The sequence below is a fragment of the Staurois parvus genome, unplaced genomic scaffold (assembly GCF_062004578.1).
Source record: "Staurois parvus isolate SC_StPar_1 unplaced genomic scaffold, SC_StPar_1.0 ptg000410l, whole genome shotgun sequence".
Taxonomy (NCBI): domain Eukaryota; kingdom Metazoa; phylum Chordata; class Amphibia; order Anura; family Ranidae; genus Staurois; species Staurois parvus.
In genome coordinates, this window is record NW_028318206.1 from 1,840,515 (window position 1) to 1,860,327 (window position 19,813).

General features: G+C 41.9%; 1 protein-coding gene across 1 annotated transcript in view; it reads right to left on the bottom strand.

Moving 5' to 3' along the window:
- Positions 1-19,813, bottom strand: part of PHF21A (PHD finger protein 21A) — a 51,285-nt gene that overhangs the window by 20,752 nt on the left and 10,720 nt on the right. Inside the window, exons 6-9 of the mRNA XM_089686744.1 lie at positions 18,445-18,537; positions 18,307-18,358; positions 13,712-13,791; positions 9,239-9,299 (exon numbers count right to left, since the gene is read on the bottom strand). Coding sequence (XP_089542870.1) covers positions 9,239-9,299; positions 13,712-13,791; positions 18,307-18,358; positions 18,445-18,537 — 286 coding nt within the window. The remainder of the gene's footprint in view (positions 1-9,238; positions 9,300-13,711; positions 13,792-18,306; positions 18,359-18,444; positions 18,538-19,813) is intronic.

Genomic DNA, 19,813 nt, shown 5'->3' on the forward strand with positions numbered 1-19,813 from the left:
TAACTTCAAACGTTGGATTGAGCATCCAAAAGGCAGACACTTGCAACAGGTGACACATTACAGATATGTTACTGGATGCTACTGCTATTGGATAAAGATGACCTGAACGCAAAAAGTGAAAGTGTTGTTTGTGTCTAAGCTGTACCTTGAAGAAAAAAAAAAAAAATACCCTCTGGGATTATTGCTGAGAAATAACTGTGCACTCCCTGGTATGGGAGGGTACCCAAGCATTCCTGTGCCTCCAGCCTCATAGCTGTACTGTATATTCTGCAGTGTAAGATCTAAGGCACTGCTGCCTCTGACTGCTATTGCCAAGAGATTTGGTGATGTCACTACTGTTCTGTTCACTGTTCTGCTTGCTGGTAGCTCTGACAAGAACCAAAGTCTTATCAAGATGGCCACCTCCACACAGGCAGCGAAGAACAAGGCATGGAAAGTCAGTAATGGAGAAAGATCAGCTGCAGGGAGATCAGGTAATAATGATAGGACTGGTAAAAGTAATAAAGAGCAAGAGGATGAGCAGTTACACATGAAAGAGACTGAATGATTGAATAACAGTCTAACAAGGTAAAGGATGAAAAGGTGTTGTATAATTTAAATAAATAAACCTTCCAATAACAAACACCCTTTATGTAGTAGTAGTAGTAGTAGTAGTAGTCACATTGAACTGGACTTGCTCTATAATGTTGAAGACCTATCAATACAAAGCCAAGCAGCCTAAATTCTAATGAGCATCATGAACATACCCAATAACCACGCTGGATCATGACACTTATTAGCAGTAATGAGGCTACGTAGATAACTAGAAAAACATTAATTATGTTCAACTGGACTTGTTCTGAAATGTTTAACTACCCATATTATGACCTAGGTAAAGGAGAAGTCTCAAAAGACACCCATTAAGCAGCACTTTGTGAATCGTGCAACTGAGGTTTACTTGCTAGATTTTTGTTCAGTATATGAAGATGTGGCACATTTGGAACTTGCAGAGAACAGTGTGACCAGCAGACAGACTGGTAAACTAGTGGAGAAGCAGGGTGCTGACATCACGATCTGCGCCTCATCCAATCAAAGAACTCTTTCCATTCATTGAGAGAATGCAGGCTGTTCTCTAAATGGCACCTGTGCTAAGCGATCAATCCCCTCTATTCACTAAGCAGCACAGCAGACGCTCAGCACAGGACCTAGAAGCTTGCGGCAATAGCAGTATTAGCGGGGCTTGCTACAGGGACTTCCAGAGATGCAGCCGCTGTGTATAACCTGTATGTGGCATCGGCTATATACAGTATACAGAGCGGTGTTTCAGTAGTGGGATGGGGACTTCCTGTCCCTTTACTAGAACAAATTTGAGTCGGGCTGAATGCTGCTCAGCCATTCACATTAAGTTTTGTATTTTCTGAATACAAGGCTTCCTATAATTGGCTGAGGTGGAAACTGTGACATCTCTCTGCCCTAGCCAATCAGAGGAAGCCTTGTATTCATTCATCTGCATGTGTTATTGAAAGAAACTGTTAATTTCAACCAGGCTTGTCCAAACAAACTATTTAACCACTTGAAGACCGGGCAATAGCCATATGATGGCTACAGCGTGGCCGTCCAGTTCTGGGAGGGCGTCATATGACATCCTCCCAGAACTGTGCCTCCAGCGCACCCCCGCAGCACGCTCCGTGATCGCTGTGTCCGGCGGACATTTGTGCAGAATCATCAGCACCCATTAGTGCAGCCAAAATATTACCTGTTTGCAAAATATTATAATAGAAACTAAGGGGAAAAAACTTTTTTTTTTTTTCTTACCTAAAACGCACTGACACTAAAACCAATTTTAAAAAAAACCATCCTGACCCTTGACCCTGACCCAAACACTTATCCTGGCACTGAACTAGATCAAGCCTAGGTATTTATTTATTTTTAATATTTATCTTTTTTTTCTTTACAGTTTTTTTTTCTCTCTGCAAAGAGATAGAGAGATACAATGTATCTCTCGGCTCCATTCAGAAAGAAAAAAAAAACAGAAGGCGGGCTTCACAGTGACTGATCACTGTGATAGCCAATCAGAGGCTATCACAATGATGTGACCTGGAATCAGGAGTCCTGGATACTGATTGTTAGAACGGGACCAGGGGCTCTCAGTGACACCCGGTCTTTGTGCTGGGAGCGCACTGTGCGACATGCTCCCAGCACAAAGACAGGTACGCAAATCTGCAGCCCCACGGGAAAAAAAAGCCCAGTTCTGTGAGGCCGCATATTTGTGTGATGTCGGGGGGAAGGGGTAAAGGAAGGAAAAAGTTGGGATGGGATACTTGGAATACAATCAATACTGAACAACCAAGAAAATCTATTCTGATAAATTCATTCGCAAGAGGAATTGATCAATAGAATTCAGGGGAGTTCAGAGACCCTCCAGATCCAACGGTTTCTCAATCCAGTCACAAGTGGATGATCATTTTATGTCTGTTGGCATCTTTTAATTGGTAATTTAAAGTGGGTCGAAAAACTGGGCAAAACAGATAAATCCCTTTATACAGTGGAGTCTGTGTTGACGTTATTTTAAATCAGACTTTACACTATTTGATGGATATAAATTGTGACATAGAAAAGTATCTGTGCTACCTGTAAAAATTCACTCTCTAATATGTGCTGTTGATGCGCATAAATGGATTCCCTGCAGTTTTAAAAAATTAGTCTAGTTTACTAAAGTAAAATTAGACTCCCTCATGATCACTTGGGTATAGATTGAAAAAGGTAATCCAGAAGACTTACATATTCAGCGTGGGGTGCGGACATTTGGCTAATAAGAATAAGGGATGAGATACAGAACAAATGGAAAACAGCAGGTGCACAGTCTATTCAGAAAGAAAAAAATGGACACAAAGATTCTGCAATCTGCTGAGACTGAGATAGAGAAGCATTTTATCCAACACTAACTGGCAGCAAGTCCTGAAAAGCAAATATGGACAATAAAACACTTAGGAGAAACACCTGCTGTTTTGTTCCTGTGTGAGTGAGCTCACCTACTCGCAGAGAAAACTGCCCTCCCTAAATATGCTGCTGACAAAGTAAAATTGCAGAACAATGACACAGACAACACACAATCAAAACTCAGAGTGCACCTGCAGTTCAGGGAAAGTTCTGCAAAAGCAGGATATTTAGGATAAAATTATGTCAGGTTTAAAAAATAAATGTCATGTTTATGTACTTTTCTAGAATTTCCCAACCAGAGCCACTGACAGGAGCTGATCCAAAGGATGAACGCGCACTCAAAAATCACAAGCACCATACAACCAACATTTGTAGTGGATTCTTGACCTTCACACCCATTTCAACTTGGGACATCCTAATCAAAAGTTGTGAGCATTAATATGGTGCTGCACCTCCCTTTTCTGGACAACTACACTCTTATTGAATGGCTTTCCCCAGATTTGAGTGGTGTCTGTGGGAATTGGTACCCATTCAGCCAAAACGGTTACTGCAAGGTCAGGTACTGATGTTGGAACAGTAGACCTGGCTCACTATCTACATTCCAATTCACCTCAATGTGTCCAGTAGGGTTGAGGTCAGGGGTCAGTCCAGTGTTCCTCATGTTCCTCCACAGCAAACTCAAACCATGGGAGAGATATACTAAAATTGGAGCACTCAGAATCCGGTGCAGCTGTGCATGGTAGCCAATCAGCTCCTAACTTCAGTTTGTTCAATTAAGCTTTGGCAATAAATGCTGGAAGCGGACTGGTTTCTCTGCAGAGCTGCACCAGATTTTGCACTCTCCAGGTTTAGGCTTGGTTGCGGGTGAAGGAATCGCACCTGTTTCCGCAACCACTTGAAGCTGAATCGTTCTGAATGGCACTCCCTTCGGATCTCACCCCACAGCATGATCGCAGGTGTGGGAACCAAAGGGAAACCGCATGGTGAAAAATACAATGCGGTTTCCTTGCGAACGAGTTTTTGAAAAAGGTATATGCACCTTTTTCTTACATGAAACACGGGCACAGCAGTCTATTCAAACGAATAGGCTGCCATGCCTGTGCAAACACGGGCCGTGTTCACACTAGTGTGAATCTGGCCTTAGTAAATAACCCCTCATGTCTTTAAAAAGCTGGCTTTGTGTATGGACACAGTCATGCCAGAATAGAAAAGACACTTTCCCAAATTATTACCATGAAGCTGGAAGAGAACAATCATCTAAAATATCTTTGTTTGCTTCAATGGAAAAACATTCAATAATTTGGAGAAGTGTTCACTAAACTCTGGCCATATAGAACAAGTGTTTATATCCACTTAATGGAGGGGAGAGGGAAGAAAAATAGCAGCAACTGGATAAAATATACCAACTCAGACAAAGGATCATAATAAAAAAGTCAGCCTACAGGTATCACGTGGCCCCCACATGGATTTTTCTAGGTACCTTAACTGCTTCCCGAGCGCCCTATAGCAGAAATACTTCTACAGGGCGGCACGGGTGCGCAAAATCACGTATATATACACGTGATTTGGCATTTCTGGGTAGGGGTCCTGGCCGGTGATTACTCGCCGGCGCGCGGTGATTGGCGAGGATCACTGACGGGGAGAACTGCACAGCACAGCCATACAAAGCAGTGTGCTTACAGTAAAGCACAAACACACGGCCCCATAGTAAAACACTCCCTGCATCACCCCTCATATTAACCCCTTCCTACCCAGCGCCATTAGTACAGTGTCAGTGTTTGTTTGTTTTTTTTAGCACTGATCACTGTATTGGTGTCACTGGGGGTGTCAGGGAGTCACTTCCCCGCAGTCCCGCTATAAGTTGCTGATCACCGTCATTAAAAAGTATATATACCACCATTTGTAAACACTAGAACTTTCACGTAAACCAATTAATTTACACGTATTGGGATTTTTTTTTTAGCAAAGACATGGAGCAGAATACATTTTGGCCTAAAATTGACAAAAAAATTTTTTTTTTCACTGGACATTTTTAATAGCAAAAAGTAAAAAAACATTGTTTTTTTCTCAAAATAGTCTTTTTTTTTTTTTTATAGTGCAAAAAATAAAAACCGGCGATCAAATATCACCGAAAGAAAGCTCAATTCTGGGGATATAAAGGACGTTGCATGACCATACAAGTTTCAGTTAAAGTAAAGCAGCGCCGTAATGCAAAAAATGGCCTGGTCAGGAAGGGGGGTAAATCCTCAGGAGGGCAAGTAGTTAATAGAGTACCTGCAAAGTGGGACATTAGACTGCTTACTAAAACTAGTGCCTAGTTCTTAGTTCACTGATTATATTCTCTGAAATATCTGTAGATTTTAGAGAATGTTTCCTCCACTGTATGTGTGCATCAGATGTACTTAACTCTCTATCTTGATGAATATGCACCACATAACGTGCTGCTATGCACACAACCTGCGCAGTTTAATACAGTATAAATGACAAATCTGTGAACCCACATCCTTAGGCCTAAAGGATTGTGATTCTGTACCTGGGAACTAGTAACACTGGTTCTAACCAATGATCAGAATGGATGGAAAGTAATGAAATAACAGGACAGTGGTTAGTAAACAATGCATTGCACGGTCATACAAGCCAACTATGCCTTCTCACTACTCCAAGGGCATAAACATAATGAAATTATGGGGAAATTAATAAACACCGGTCCGGCTGAGAAGACTACCAGAAAAAAAAATGTACAAGGGGTAGTTTGCATCAAATGTTCAAACTAAGAGACTGCAATTCTTTTTTGCAAATTCCTCCCTCTAGTGGTCAGAAATAGCTACTCCTCTAACATAACATTTCTGACCAAGGAGCATATTTACACATAATGCATCTATGCCCAAAACTTGTCTTTGTTAGTTTTGAATAGAATGGGGAAAGGCTACAACCCCTGTCAGATTTACTGCTATTCTCACTTTCAGTTCTGAGAAAACCTTTTACTAGACTGCATGTTAAGGATAACAGCTGTAGAGAAACAGACAATAAAAGGTGGAGAGCATTTCCCTACCTAAAAAAGAACCAAAATTCTGCTGCTGTTCGCTGAGAGCAGGCAGGTTTTTATTGCAGCAGACATGCAATATCTCTTCTGCAATAAAATACACTTACCTGCCTGTTCGCAGTATCCCATGTGTACAGAGCTGTGTTCGCGCAGCTTAGCTTACAGCAGCCAGCCCAATCTGTGTGTTCTGGAATGACTGCCTCCTGTGCATGCGCCATCCCATGCGAGCCAATGAAGATGGCCGAAAACCAGAACACAGAAGATGATGCTGTCGCCAGATGGGGACCGCTGGAGAAAAGGAAAGTATAAGCTGCCTTTGGTTCCACTTTAAAGTGGACCTTTACTCTAACTATGAAGTTGTCCTACTCGGTTTCATCCCACTTTCATCTCATTGCAGAACCAATAAAGAACTTAGAAAATAAAGAATGTCAGTTGCTAAGCATGAGCACTCTCTCATCTAGGCAAGACTTTGTCACCGCCCATGGCGCATGAGCAGATGTCCCATAGAGCCCGGCTCCTGAGAAAGACCTGCGGCATATCTGTACATGCGTCAGGACACCCAATTTCTGCATAGTCATGGGTTTTGCCATGTACGGGCAAAGACTGCTAATAGAGAAAGTAAAAACCTTTCCTGTCTTCTTGTATTTGCAGCATTTCCATGGCACGTGCACAGATGCGCTGATAGGTTCTAGCAGGACCCGAAGGCTGGGTGGAGCCCATGGGCAATCTACACATGCGCCATAATGTGGCGGCACCTTTAATTCCTGCGCTGCAAACAACCTTTTTACCAGACAGGAAGTGAAGGAATTGCTCCAGAAAAAAAAGGAAAAAAAAACAAAAAACCTAGAGGACTGCTAATCTATCCCCATAGATCCAAAACTAAAAAGGTTTGGCTATAGATACAATTTTAAATCTTTGAGCAAATTTATGAAAATGTGCTGGCTGCACTCATTCATCATACTTATAAACACAACAAATACACACTCCATGTGTCAGCCATGACTACATCTGCTGGCAAACCCTTTAGCATTAGGAAGGTGATCTGACAGGGGTCTACAACAATGTGGTATGACGCACCAGTTCCCAGCCCTGTTATGCATACCCCAATGTCAATGGTACGGGAAGCAGGTAAATTGGGCAGCCCTTACCTTGTAAACAGCTAAAGGAGTACCTCAGACCAACTGACAGTTGTTTACGTGTGGAGGTATGAGAGAGTTAAAGTGTTTGTAAAGACTTAAGGTTTTTTTTACCTTCATACATTCCCTCCCCTTCCCAGTCCCCCTAATACTTACCCCATTGAGCCCCATTGCGATCCAACAATGTACACGTGAGCCTCGGCTGTCCTGGGACTCTCCCTCCTCACTGGCTGAGACAGCAGTGGGAGCCACTGGCTCCTGCCACTGTCAATCACAGTCAGTGAGCAAATGAGGAGAGAGCAGGGGGTGGGGCTGAGCGTCAGCTGTGTTGAATGGACACAGAACAGCAGCTCAGGAGCTAGTCTGCTTGGGTGCCCCCATAGCAAGCTGCATGCTGTGTGGACACTTGGCAGGAGGGATGAGTCAGGAGTGCCAGCAAGGGACCCAAGGAGGATCGGGGCTGCTCTGTGCAAAACCATTAAACAGAGCAGGTAAGTATGACATGTTTGTTATTTAAAAAAGAAATCTGCCTTTTCTATCACTTTAAAGCGGAGTTCCACCTGAAAAAAAAAATAAAAATCAGCAGCTACAAAAACTATAGCTTCTGATTTTTAAAATACAGAGACTTACCTGTCCCTCGGTCCAGCGATGTCCTCACCACGGCTGGTTTCACCGGCTGTCTTCTCTCCCTGGCGCCGGCATCTTCAGAGTGGGCACCTGGGTGAGACAGCCTGCGGCTTTCACAGCCGGGTGCCCACTGCGCATGCGTGAGAAGTGCTGCGCTTTGGGAATGGCCCCGTAGTCTTCTGGGACCCGTCACATGTCCCAGAAGACTACGGGGAGTTGGGGGGGGGGGGGGGTTGGAGGACAACTTCCGCTTCCGAATGCCTATGCGATCGCAGAAGTGAGAGCGGGTACCTGTCAAATACAGGTACCCGCTCCCCAAAGGTGCCAATCCTTAATGGGGAGCGGGGGATAAAGACCTAAAGCGAGACTTCCCTTTTTAGGTGGAGTTCCACTTTAAATGAAACTCCCACTAAGTAGAGGGCACCTTTCAGTGCATAAAATTAATTTACCTTCTCTACTCCTGCACATTGCCCTGTAGCAACCCCAGAGTGATCCCAGCAATGCCAAGTATGAGGCACATATACATACTTCGCCTGTTGGGTTGGCTAATGCATAACATTTTGCAGCATCAGCAGTGCAGACAACAGCGGAAGGCAGGAGTGGATAGTTCAGGTCTAATATTTATTACAGGCTCATAATACAAAAATAAAACACACACTTGGTTAAAAGTATTTATGTCCCATGCTGGAACCTTATTCTCCGGGATCTAAAAACAGAACATCAGTTTTAATGGCAAAAGGGAACTTTGAGGTGTGACGCTGACAGCAATATATCTGGTACAAATGCAGTGCAGGATGTGATTGTGTCCCTGGGTTCTCGGTGTCCTCACTGACTGTAACACCACATTTGGTACAAGCAGTATACAATGAAGGGTGTGAGTGGAAAATGTTTTAGCACTGATGGATGCTGGAATCATACTGCTCTTCATAGGTGAAATTGTGCCTGCCATGGCAGGAGGAATTTGTCATGTGAACAGGGTAAAAAGGTGTTCTAACAAGAATATGGCTATCTCTATAAAAAATATTTAATACATGTGTCAGCTGATCAGCTCAAAGAGTTGCAAACATATTAACTTAACAAGTGTTTAGATGTATTCCATTCTAAAATTGTATTTAGGATTGGATTGACATCAACATACCTTACAAAGCCTTCTACCGGTGTGATAAGCCATAGATAGATGCAGATAGCCTCTCATTCCCAGGCTGCATGCAGCTATTTGGCTACACTGTAAGTGACCAAAATGCCCTACCCAGTATGCTGGCTATGTTTCCACAGATGGCCAGCTGCCCTGCAATGTTTTTCACATATGTATTTCACTTTATGACACATTCTTTATCCTTCCTTATCCTTTAGCACACTGTAAGTAAGAATGTTAGTAAAACGAGACCAGCACAATCACGCACATTCAATCAGGCCCCACTGCTGCTGCAGAAAAGTACACAATGGTGGGACGAAGCAACAGAAAAAGAGCAAGAGGAAAGTGAAGCTGATAGCACAGGGGTGTGCAGGATACCTCTCTTCCTCGTCCCTGGATGCACCGTGCTGTTCAAGTACGTCACCGCACTCTTCTTACGCTGCAAGTAAATAAAGAAAAAATGGTTTATTGGAATTGTTATCACATTGACTGTCGGAGAGCTGACTACTGGCAGAAGGGTTTGGTGTCTAAAATAACCTCTTAATTCTAATTAGGTGTACATAACTTATTTGTGCTCAAAGACCAGACACCTGAAAACATTGTTTTTGAATGCCTTGGCTTAAACTGACCTTGCCAGTATGTTTGATATTCCACTATTAGACAAATACAGTGAGGCCTCAATTTGTACCAGCACCATCTTGTCCCTCTACAGTACAATAAGAGAGCCTTCATTATCAACTGAGTTCCTGGCTTTGATTAGTAATAGGAACAGGACTTGAAGCTGGCAAAGTTAGAAATCTTAAAAGAATGGCTAGAATCCAAAGGTTTCTCAGGGACATAGAAATAAACAAGTGGATTATCAAAGGGTTTTGCAGGCACAACAGGGTGCATTGTGCTGTACTCATTGATATACCGGACAGGTTCACTTTTGAGATTGCTGAACGTCAGTGAGAGCCATCCTCTGCACAGGGCCTGTCCCCTCTATTGTATCATCCAAGTGTCTGCACACAGAAATAGAGGATACAGGTACATGAAAAGTGAGCTACTTTTGTTGTTTGTGCTTAGCTATGATATACTCGCGTCAACTCACTAGTAGTTATCACATGTAAGATCTGGAGTAAATATCATGAATTTTGTAATTATGGGCAGTACATACAACAAAAAATGAAGATAAATAATTAGGTCAATTCACATACAAAACAAAAAAAAAAAAAAAACAAAAAAAAACACATTTGTGATTTATCTCATGGTACAGGCCATCAATATTTTTGGAATGCACAAAGTAACAGAGAGGTGAACTGGTCAGTAAGTTAAAAGCACAAGAATGGACAGCATGCTCCTATGCGATTGTTTTTTTTTCACATGTAATCCAGATGCAGTGCAATTTCAGCCCACTCATTTAATTAGGAGGACCAGATCACACCAAAAGTAGTACATGCACTACTTTAAAAAGTGCACAGCAACTAGATCGCATGGTACTACTGTACCAATGTGATCCAGTGCATGCAAACACAGTGCGTTTTTTACCTGCATCTGGGGTGATGGTAACACTGACAGCCACTGCAGATCACATATGCAAAGTGCTTTGAACGTGGTGAGGGAAATGCGCATGGAACGTGGGTTTCCTGCACCATATTCTGGTGTGAACTGACATTTAGATCAGGAATGTAAATAAACTAAAGTCTGTGCACTGTGCCCAGCTGCAGGTTTTCTTTCCGCTCTTCCTCTTCTCAAAAGCTACACTGACAACAGCAGGAGCCATCAGCTACTGCAAGATAAATATCTGTCGCACTAAGAAGAAATACAGGTGTATACTGTGAAGGCTGGTATATTAACCACACAACTAAAGACCTTAAAATCCAAAGGTGGTTAAGAGGTAATCCAACAATGCTTGACTCAGTGGCAGCCAATTCAAAAAGGGCTAGAAGAGACTCTGTGTGAACCATAAAAGAGAGAGGAGCAGCACCATTTAAGTACAGCAATATAAGCATATAATTACACAAAACTGGCAACTCAAAATAAAAGTAGTCAAATGAGCGCTTGTCAAACTGGTGTCAACCACTGGCTGGTCCCACTGCAGGCAAGTCTCCAAAGTGCTGTCCTTGGTTGTGCTGGTGGTTCCCAGTAGTTTGAAACCAAAAGGTTTTTGGAATAGGATGGATAGGGCAGAAACTTGTCCTTTTAGTGTACTAACAAATGGATGCTGACCTAGGCCAAACTAAAGGAAAAGGCCAGGATGCACCTGTCATTACCACCAACCAGTGAGAAGGAACAATTTCCCGAATTCAAGGGCCAAGTTGTAAATCCACTAAGACAGGAAAGAGTTTTTGCCTGGCTGGATAGTAGTAGTGGATGATCCAGAGAAGGAATCTACTTGTCTCACACTGTGAAAATGTTGGGTCTCAAGTGGAACAGGGCAAAGGGGAAGACCTTGAAGGGGGCTACCATGAGGCTTCGAACCATCATGCAAAACCGAGTTGTGGAACGGCTGGATGACCTGAGATCCCTTAACCACCATTTGGATTGGGAAGCAATCTTTTCCTGTAGAAGGAAAATATTTGCCAGGGTCATGTCTAAGATTAGCTCCAAATACTACAATACAGACCATGGGAAGGCTGGAGGGAAATTACAATGGCATCAGACACTGCACAGCTAGCACGGCTAGATTTGTCAGCAAGTAGACAAATGCAAATCTATGAGCATCTAGGAGCAAATTGTATCATGCTTTGCTGGTTTTTTTTGCCTTCCTCTGGATCAACTGTGGGTATAGGAATATAACTTTTTTTTTTTTCTATGGTTGAACTGGATGGACTTTTGTCTTTTTTCAGCCGGACTAACTATGTAACTATGTTGTAACAAGAATTAATCTGAAAGAAATAGATAACTAACCATGTCCCACTAAAAAAACAAAAAACAAAACTGGCTTCACTATTGTCTTCACAGACGTGTTGAACCTGCTGGAGAAATTCACATTATTTCCTGACCCAGTAACCGAGCAAAAAGCAACAGGAATTTTCCATAGAACGGTCAGAGATATCAATAAGAACCTGACAGAAGTTCCAATCTTCTTCTCATACAAAGCAAATGTTGTACTAAAAAATGGTTGAAGTATCACTTTAAAGAGCCCAACCTGACCCACTATAAAAAACAAGCACCATAGAGGAAATCCCTTTCCCTCCTATGGTCCAAAAACAGAGTGGAAGACATTAGGGCGATGGAGAGTCTTCAAATTTGCTGAAAAATACCCATGACAAATTTACTGCCACATGTACAGATGACTTGAAACGCCTACTTTCTGGCTGATTGTAAGGTCCTTCTAATTAGTTACTGTAGTGGCTTGCTGTCCCCACCAGGCTTGCTGTACTGTCTGGCACACCTTGCTCACCCTCCTTCTGCCTTCCCTAACTGTCTTTTTCCCAATCTATGCCTAATCCTCTCATTGCTTGGCTTGCTCACCCTCTCTGGCTACACCCACTCTTGAAATTTCTATCCCCTGTGTCTGCGTATATAAAGACTTTCATAACCCATCTATAGCATATAGGAACCCTCACATGGAATCAATCCCAGATCTTGCAGTAATAATGTAGTTTGTGATCCATCGGCTTTACATTCCACATAGTGGTATCCAGCTACATGCTCTACCGGCTGTAGACCATTTCCTCCTATCACTGTTCTACCTACCCTGGATCAGGCTATAAGCCATTCATCCGCTCCGAATGTTGATCATCATCTGCAATGATCATTTTGGTTCTCATGTCCCGAATTATGAATATCATGTTGATAAGTAGTGTATATTTGTACTATATATAATAAAGAATCCATAAAAAGAAAGAAAGAAAAAAAAGCAAAAAAAAAAAAAAAACTAACAAGAGAAGCATGCCAACGTTTTTTATGAGCTAGTTCACACATACTGAGGTGACCTCCATTTTTTCCTCCCTGGACCAAAGCACGCCAGTGCTAGGGCACATAGAACACTACAATGTTCCTTACTTACACCACAGCACTGGTGTGATGTGTGGCACAGTGTGGAAAAATGCAGACAAGCTACACAGCACTGGATGGCACCCACAGGTCACCTCACTGCTGTGTGGAGACCTGAAAAGATGGTACACACTTTCAATAAAGTTAAAAAGGAAACCAAAGTACAGCAAATAGTGCTTTAAAAATTGTAAAATATAAGGCACTGCTCTTCACATCACCGCTTCTACACAGCATATACCAGCCCCACGCTAAATTAACAAACAAAAAAAATAATTTTCGTGTGCGGCTGGTGCAAACGTACCTTAAAATTTAAGGAATCATGTATAAAAGTAAAAGAACAAAACAAAAAAAAACCCCACACATGCAACATAATTCAGACTTGTGTGCATGTACTCACAAGAACACATTGGAACTATGTTTAGAGATGTTCTAATGTAGTCAGATGCATTGAAGGCGGTGCATTCAAGCAGAACTAAGCCCAACAAATTAACAGTTTCCCAAAACAGTTGCATTCAAGGCATGCCATGAATGAGAACTTTCACAGCCAACTGTTCTCTCAATCAAACTGTCAATCCAACACATGGCTGGTGTCACATGTGCAGCACCATAGCAAATGCTGATCAAACACAGGCTAAGATGGCGGCTTCCACACATAAAGTTAAGGGGGGTTTAGTTCTGCTTTTACTGCATAGAAATTACACTATCCATGTCCAACATTCCTTCTTTAACAGCTGAGAACCAAGGAAGAGTTACAAGTTGAGAGAAAATACATTTGTAACCGTTTGCAATGTTGAATACACTGCACAAACTTTGTTCTCTAGAATCGTGACAAAAGATGAATTGCATCCACACAAACAGGAAAACACTCACCTCGGGTTCAAATACTGCCCCACTGTACACTGGGTTGGCGGTTGTTCTTCTTTTCCTTTCTTGTCTTTTACTTTGAATTTCTAATGGTCAAGGGGGGGAAAAAAAAATGACATTTGGAAAAATATTATCACAAGTCATGATGTAGTGCAGTTATAGGAAATAATTATCATAAAATGAGGTAGTGTACAAAGTATACCAAAAACTGAAAGAAATGTGAAATTATGTAGAACACATCACTCTCTGCTTTCTCATGTGTCTTAGGGATTCTGCTGGTGAGGTCTGTGCATTGGTTCTCAGATTTGCACACACGGCAGCATTAAGTGAAGGCCCTGGTCTACCTGTCCACTGGTACCTCTAGGTGGGTGGGAATAGAGCTACGGTTCAGGCATAAAGCTTCCTCCATAGGGACAATTTAGAAGAAAAGATCTCTCTCTCTCTCTCATCAAAAGAAAATAAGGTTTTTTTGGAATTCCTATAATACAATTTGCTCCTGCACTTGCTCAGATGCATGTCATGACAAACTCTTTCAAGCAGGATTCTGACATGTTTCGTACAGATAAAAATCTTTTTGCTACTCGGCGCTGCACTAATTCAACTGATAACTGCATGGTCATGCAACGCTGCACCCAAACTAAATTTACGTCCTTTTTTTCACACAAATAGAGCTTTCTTTCGGTGGTATTTGATCACCTGTGCGCTTTTTATTTTTCACGCTATAAACAAAAAAAAGGCCAAAAATTTTGAAGAAAAACAATATTTTTTACTTTCAGCTATAAAAAATATATAGTAAACTCAAAGTTGGTTATATATATATTTAGGCCAAAATGTATTCTGCTACATGTTTTTGGTAAAAAAAAAAAAAATCCCAATAAGTGTATATTGATTGCTTTGTGTGACAGTTATAGCGTCTACAAACTATGGTATAGATACTGCAATTTACGCCATTTTTTTGCTATACAGCGCTGCGCTAGTTTAACGGACAATTGCGCGGTCATGCGTTACGGTAAATAAATGAAATTTACATAATTTTTTTCCCACAAATTGAGCTTTCTTTCGGTGGTATTTGATCGCCTGTGCGGTTTTTATTTTTTGCGCTATAAAAAAAGCCAACAATTTTGAGGAAAAAAAACTATATTTTGGACTTTTTGCTATAAAACATGCCCAGTAAAAAAAAAATTTAAAAATCAAATTTAGTCATAAATTTCTGCCAAAATGTATTCTGCGACATGTCTTTGCTAAAAAAAAATCCCAATACGTGTAAATTAATTGGTTTATGTGAAAGTTATAGCGTTTACAAATGGCGGGAAAGATACTGGGATTTTTAGTTTTTTTTATACTAATAATGGCGGTGATCAGTGACTTATGGCGGCGATCAGCGACTTATGGCGGGACTGCGGCAGACATTCTGACATTGGGGGGTACTGACTTGGGGTCACTGACATCCCCAGTGACACCAATACAGTGATCAGTGCAAAAAAAAAACCACTGACACTGTACTAATGGCACAGGGGAGGAAGGGGTTAAGTTTATTATTCAGGGAAAGGGTTAACTGTGTGAGGGGAGTGTTTTACTAGGGGCTGGGGTGTGTACTGCAGGGAACACCGCGCTGATCAGGAGAGAGAAACTCTTCTGTCCCGATCAGCGTGTCCTGGAGCTGTCAGGGAACTGACAGAAAGCACAGCTACTGCAGCTGTGCTCTCTGTCAGTGATTGCCGCCGATCGCCGGGACATAGCCGGTAACGACCGGCTGTGACCCGGCGACTGACATTAGCAGCTGTGATCGGCGGGACAGGTAGGGCGGCGGCGCGCCCCCTACCTGTTTACAAAACACGCTTTTGCCCAGCTGTGCCGCCCTGCCGCCGTATTTATACAGTGGCTGGGCAGCATGTGGTTAATGTTGCTGTAGTCCTCTTGGCAGCCTCCAGGACCAGTTTTCTTCTCGTCTTCATCAATTTTGGAGGGATGTCCAGTTCTTGGTGATGTTACTGTTGCGTCATAATTTTTCCACATGATGAGGACTGTGTTCACTGTGTTCCATGGTATATCTAATTTCTTGGAAATTTTTTGTACCCTTCTCCTGACTGATACCTTTTAACAGTGAGATCCATCTGATGCTTTGGAAGCTCTCTGTGGACCATGGCTTTTACTGTAGGATACGACTAAGAAAATGTCAGGAAAGACCTACTGAACTTTATTTGGGAGTTAATCAGAGGCACTTTAAAATGATGGGAGGTGTGTACTGACTTCTATTTAATATGATTTTTAATGTGATTGCTTAATTCTGAACACAGCTACATCCTCAGTTATAAGAGGGTGTGCACTCTTATGCAACCGCATTATTTTAATGTTTACTTCTCCCTCTAAAAGATTTCAATTTGTTTTTCAATTGAGTTTCACATTAGGTCACATTAAAGGTGGAAACAGTTTTGAAATTATTTAATCTTTTTCCAATTTGATTAATTCACTGAAATCTGACATTTTAACAGGGGTGTGTAGACTTTTTATATCCACTGTAGATAAAGGACATCGGTAGATAAAAACAAACCGTGCGCCTCTGATTAAAGTTGAATGCCCGTGCTATAGGTGTAGGCCATTTATATACCTCATGAAGCCTGACTAGAACACTCCCAGGACATTTGCCAAGAGAGGCCTAGCTGTTACGGTTCACCATCACAGGAATAAGGTCTCAGACTCTGAGCTCAGGGCGACCGCATCAGAGGAGAGAAAGCTCATGGGAGGGGGTTTGAATCAGAGAAAGAGCGCACTCCTGTGATGGTGAAGGGGAGTAGTTATGAGTAGACCTGCTACAGACGATTTTTAGTAGTTTGTTCTTAAAATGCTCTATTTTAACAGTAGTTGCTATAAATTTGTTTAAAACGGTCAATGCAATATGCCAACCTGAAGGTGTTCTGTGCACCCCCCCTTCCTCCCTAAAGCTTGCCTGCTAAAGGGATGCAGACCCCAGTTTCCCCATTAGACCCACATTAGACCACACAGAAGTATACTTAAAGTGGCAAGCCACTCAAAAGCGGAAGCTCCGCTTATTTGCCTCCTCCCCCATTCCACTGCTATATTTGGCACCTTTGGGGGGGGGGGGGCAGATACCTGAACTGAGCCGGAAGTTCTGTCCCCCTCCTTCCACCTGCAGTCTCCCGGGAATGTTCACAGGTCCCAGAAGACTGCCGGACCAATCAGAATGCGCAGTGCGACTCGTGCATGCACAGTGGCACCCGGCTGTGAAGTACCCTTGGGGTACACCACTGACAACCCTAGACCATTCAGAGTATGAAGCATTAACCACTACTCTTTGAATACGATCTTTTAGCCAGTTTTCTATCCATTTACATACGGATTTTTCCAAGCCCGTAGACTTTACACCTTAGCCGTGTGGTGGGAACGCTTTTGCAAAATCCAAGTATACCACGTCCACAGCCACCCCTCTGTCCAAGGTTTTGATTGCCTCCTCATAAAAAGAAAAAAATCAGATTTGTTTGACAACTTCTGTCTTTCATGAATCCTTGCTGTCTGTTGCTTAAAATATTTTTTCCAGCAAGAACTCATCTATGTGGTCTTTTATTAAACTCTCCAGTATCTTCCCAACTATAGAAGCTAAATTAACAGGTCTATAAATTACTTGGTAAAGATTTTAACCCCTTTTTAAATATTGGCACCACATTGGCCTTACGCCAATCCAGTGGTATTATGCCAGTCATTAAAGAGTCCCTAAAAATTAGAAACAATGGCTTTGAAATGACAGAGCTCAATTCTTTAAGGACCCGTGGGTGTATGCCATCTGGTCCAGGTGCTTTATTCACCTTTATTCTTTCTAAATATTTTTGGATCATATCAATTGTGAGTCAATGTGGATCATCTGGAGCTGTGTCAGTGCCGTGCCCATTATGGACAAGAGCTCTCCCATGCTCCTCTGTATACACAGAGCTGAAGAAGGTATTTAATAAATTTGCCTTCTCTTTGTCCCCAGTCACCCACTTTAGATTATTTTGTAAAGGGCCTACATGCTCGTACTGGACCTTTTTAATATTATACTATATATTTGAAGAATTTTTGGGGGTTGGTCTTGCTATCTTTTGCAATCTGTCGTTCGTTTTCAATTTTTGCGCCCTTTATTTCCTTTTTGCATATTCTGTAATATTCTTTGTAGTGTTTAAACAATGATAGTGTTCCTTCTTTTTTATATTCAATAAAAGCTCTTTTATTTTCTATAGCTTTTTTTTAACTTTGGCAGTAAGCCACATAGGTTTTTTAGCCTTTTAAACTTGTTGCCCATGGGAATATATTTTGCAGTGTGTTCACATACAGTCTTTTTGAAAAACTCCCATTTCTGTGTTGTGTTCATCAATGCCAATATTCCCTCCCAGTCGAAGTCTTGGACAGCAGCTCTCAGCCTTGGAAAATTAGCTCTCTTAAAACGGAGTGTTTTTATTTTTCCCGTAGGTGCTTGCTGTTTACAGCAAACAATAAATGAAATCATGTTATGGTCACTGCTACCCAGATGTTCTTTTATATGCACATTCGTAATAAGCTCTGCGAGATTACAAGTTGGCACATAGAATAATTGCACTTGTTGGACTTACCCTCTAAGTGGTCATGTGTAAGCAAACCTAGTGCCATCATGAAGGCGAGTTTCTAACAAAATGGGAAAAGAGAATAAATGTCACCATAGAGTTGGAAACATCATTGAACTTGACTTGAAACTTTCATTGTGACCCTACCTGTGGATTCTCCTCTCGTTTTGGCTTGGAGGCAGGTGGCACTGTCGTACTGCTTTCAGTTGGCTTCTCTGGTTCCACCTGAGTTTTAGTCATCTGGAAGAAAAGCAAAGACATGAGCATTTGATCAAACACAAGGTATTTATTTAAAAGTAATCAGACTAAAGGTCAACAGAAAACAAAACAGGGGCAGTCACTTCTAATTAGCATCCTTCCTTAATTGAAAAGAGGGCCTAGGTTCAGTCCAGGAGTATATATAGGAGAGAGCACTCACAGTTCAGTTAGCTCTGAGGAAGAAGGGACCCCCTTCGAAACGCGTCAGCTGTACTGAACACCTACTCCCCTGATGGGACTCATGTTAGCTTCAAGTCCCTGTGAGGACTTACATGCCTGATTTTATTCGCTGTTTGTGAGTATATTTTTTACAATTAATAAATTTTGGTTACTGAGGTAATGCGCAAGGTTGGTGCGCTTCTCGTTTTCATTTCATTCTGCAGTCTTAATTGAAAAGAAACCAGTCATATTCTAGTGATAATCACCACGTTGTTACTCCTATTCTGTAAACTAACCTTGCACATATACGACAAAAGGCATCACTCTCATTGGGATCCCGTAAGGAAGCTGAGAAACCGGTGCTCAAGTTGGCGGTGTCGCCACTGGCACTCAGTATGAAGATTGTCATACGACTAAGGCCTCATGGCCAAAAGCGTAAGCGTATTCATGTTGCATTCATACCCGTAGCCAATAAATATTTCTGCAATGATACCGAGTTGCAGATTGTTTATCTCTTTGAGCCTTTGCTAAATTCAAGTAACACTGCAAAGCTAAGGGTACAGAATAGATAGCTATGCTTTATATTGCTGATATTTATTACTATAGATTTAGCCAGTATGTCTAAAGCAAGCACTGCTCTGTCCAGTGCCGGGAGAATGGTCCCCTGCTACAGGCCAGCAATTGTACTTCCCACAAGCCATATGATATATAGGCAAAGTAACAGATTAGGCATGCCATATTTTTCCTTTAGTTTTCAAAGGTTCCATAAATACGAATGGGATGAACCCATACTGCAGAAGCAAATTTCATTTAAGTCTGCAGAATGTTCATGGACAAATGCAAAAACCACTAGACTTTTTGCCGGTCAGGATGTAAAACAATGCGGGAGGCTGCCGCCACTGGAGGAGGCGCAAGGATGGTTCAGTTTACTGTACTGAGAGGGTAGGCTAGAGGAATTTTTTAATAATTAATGATAATATAAGAAAAAGCAAGGGTCACTCTATACAAATTTTTTCTAGGTTTGGATAAAGCAGAAAAGAGTGAAACTTTATGTTCAGTTATTTTTTCTTTCTGGCATCTGACTGAGCAGTTTTCCTAT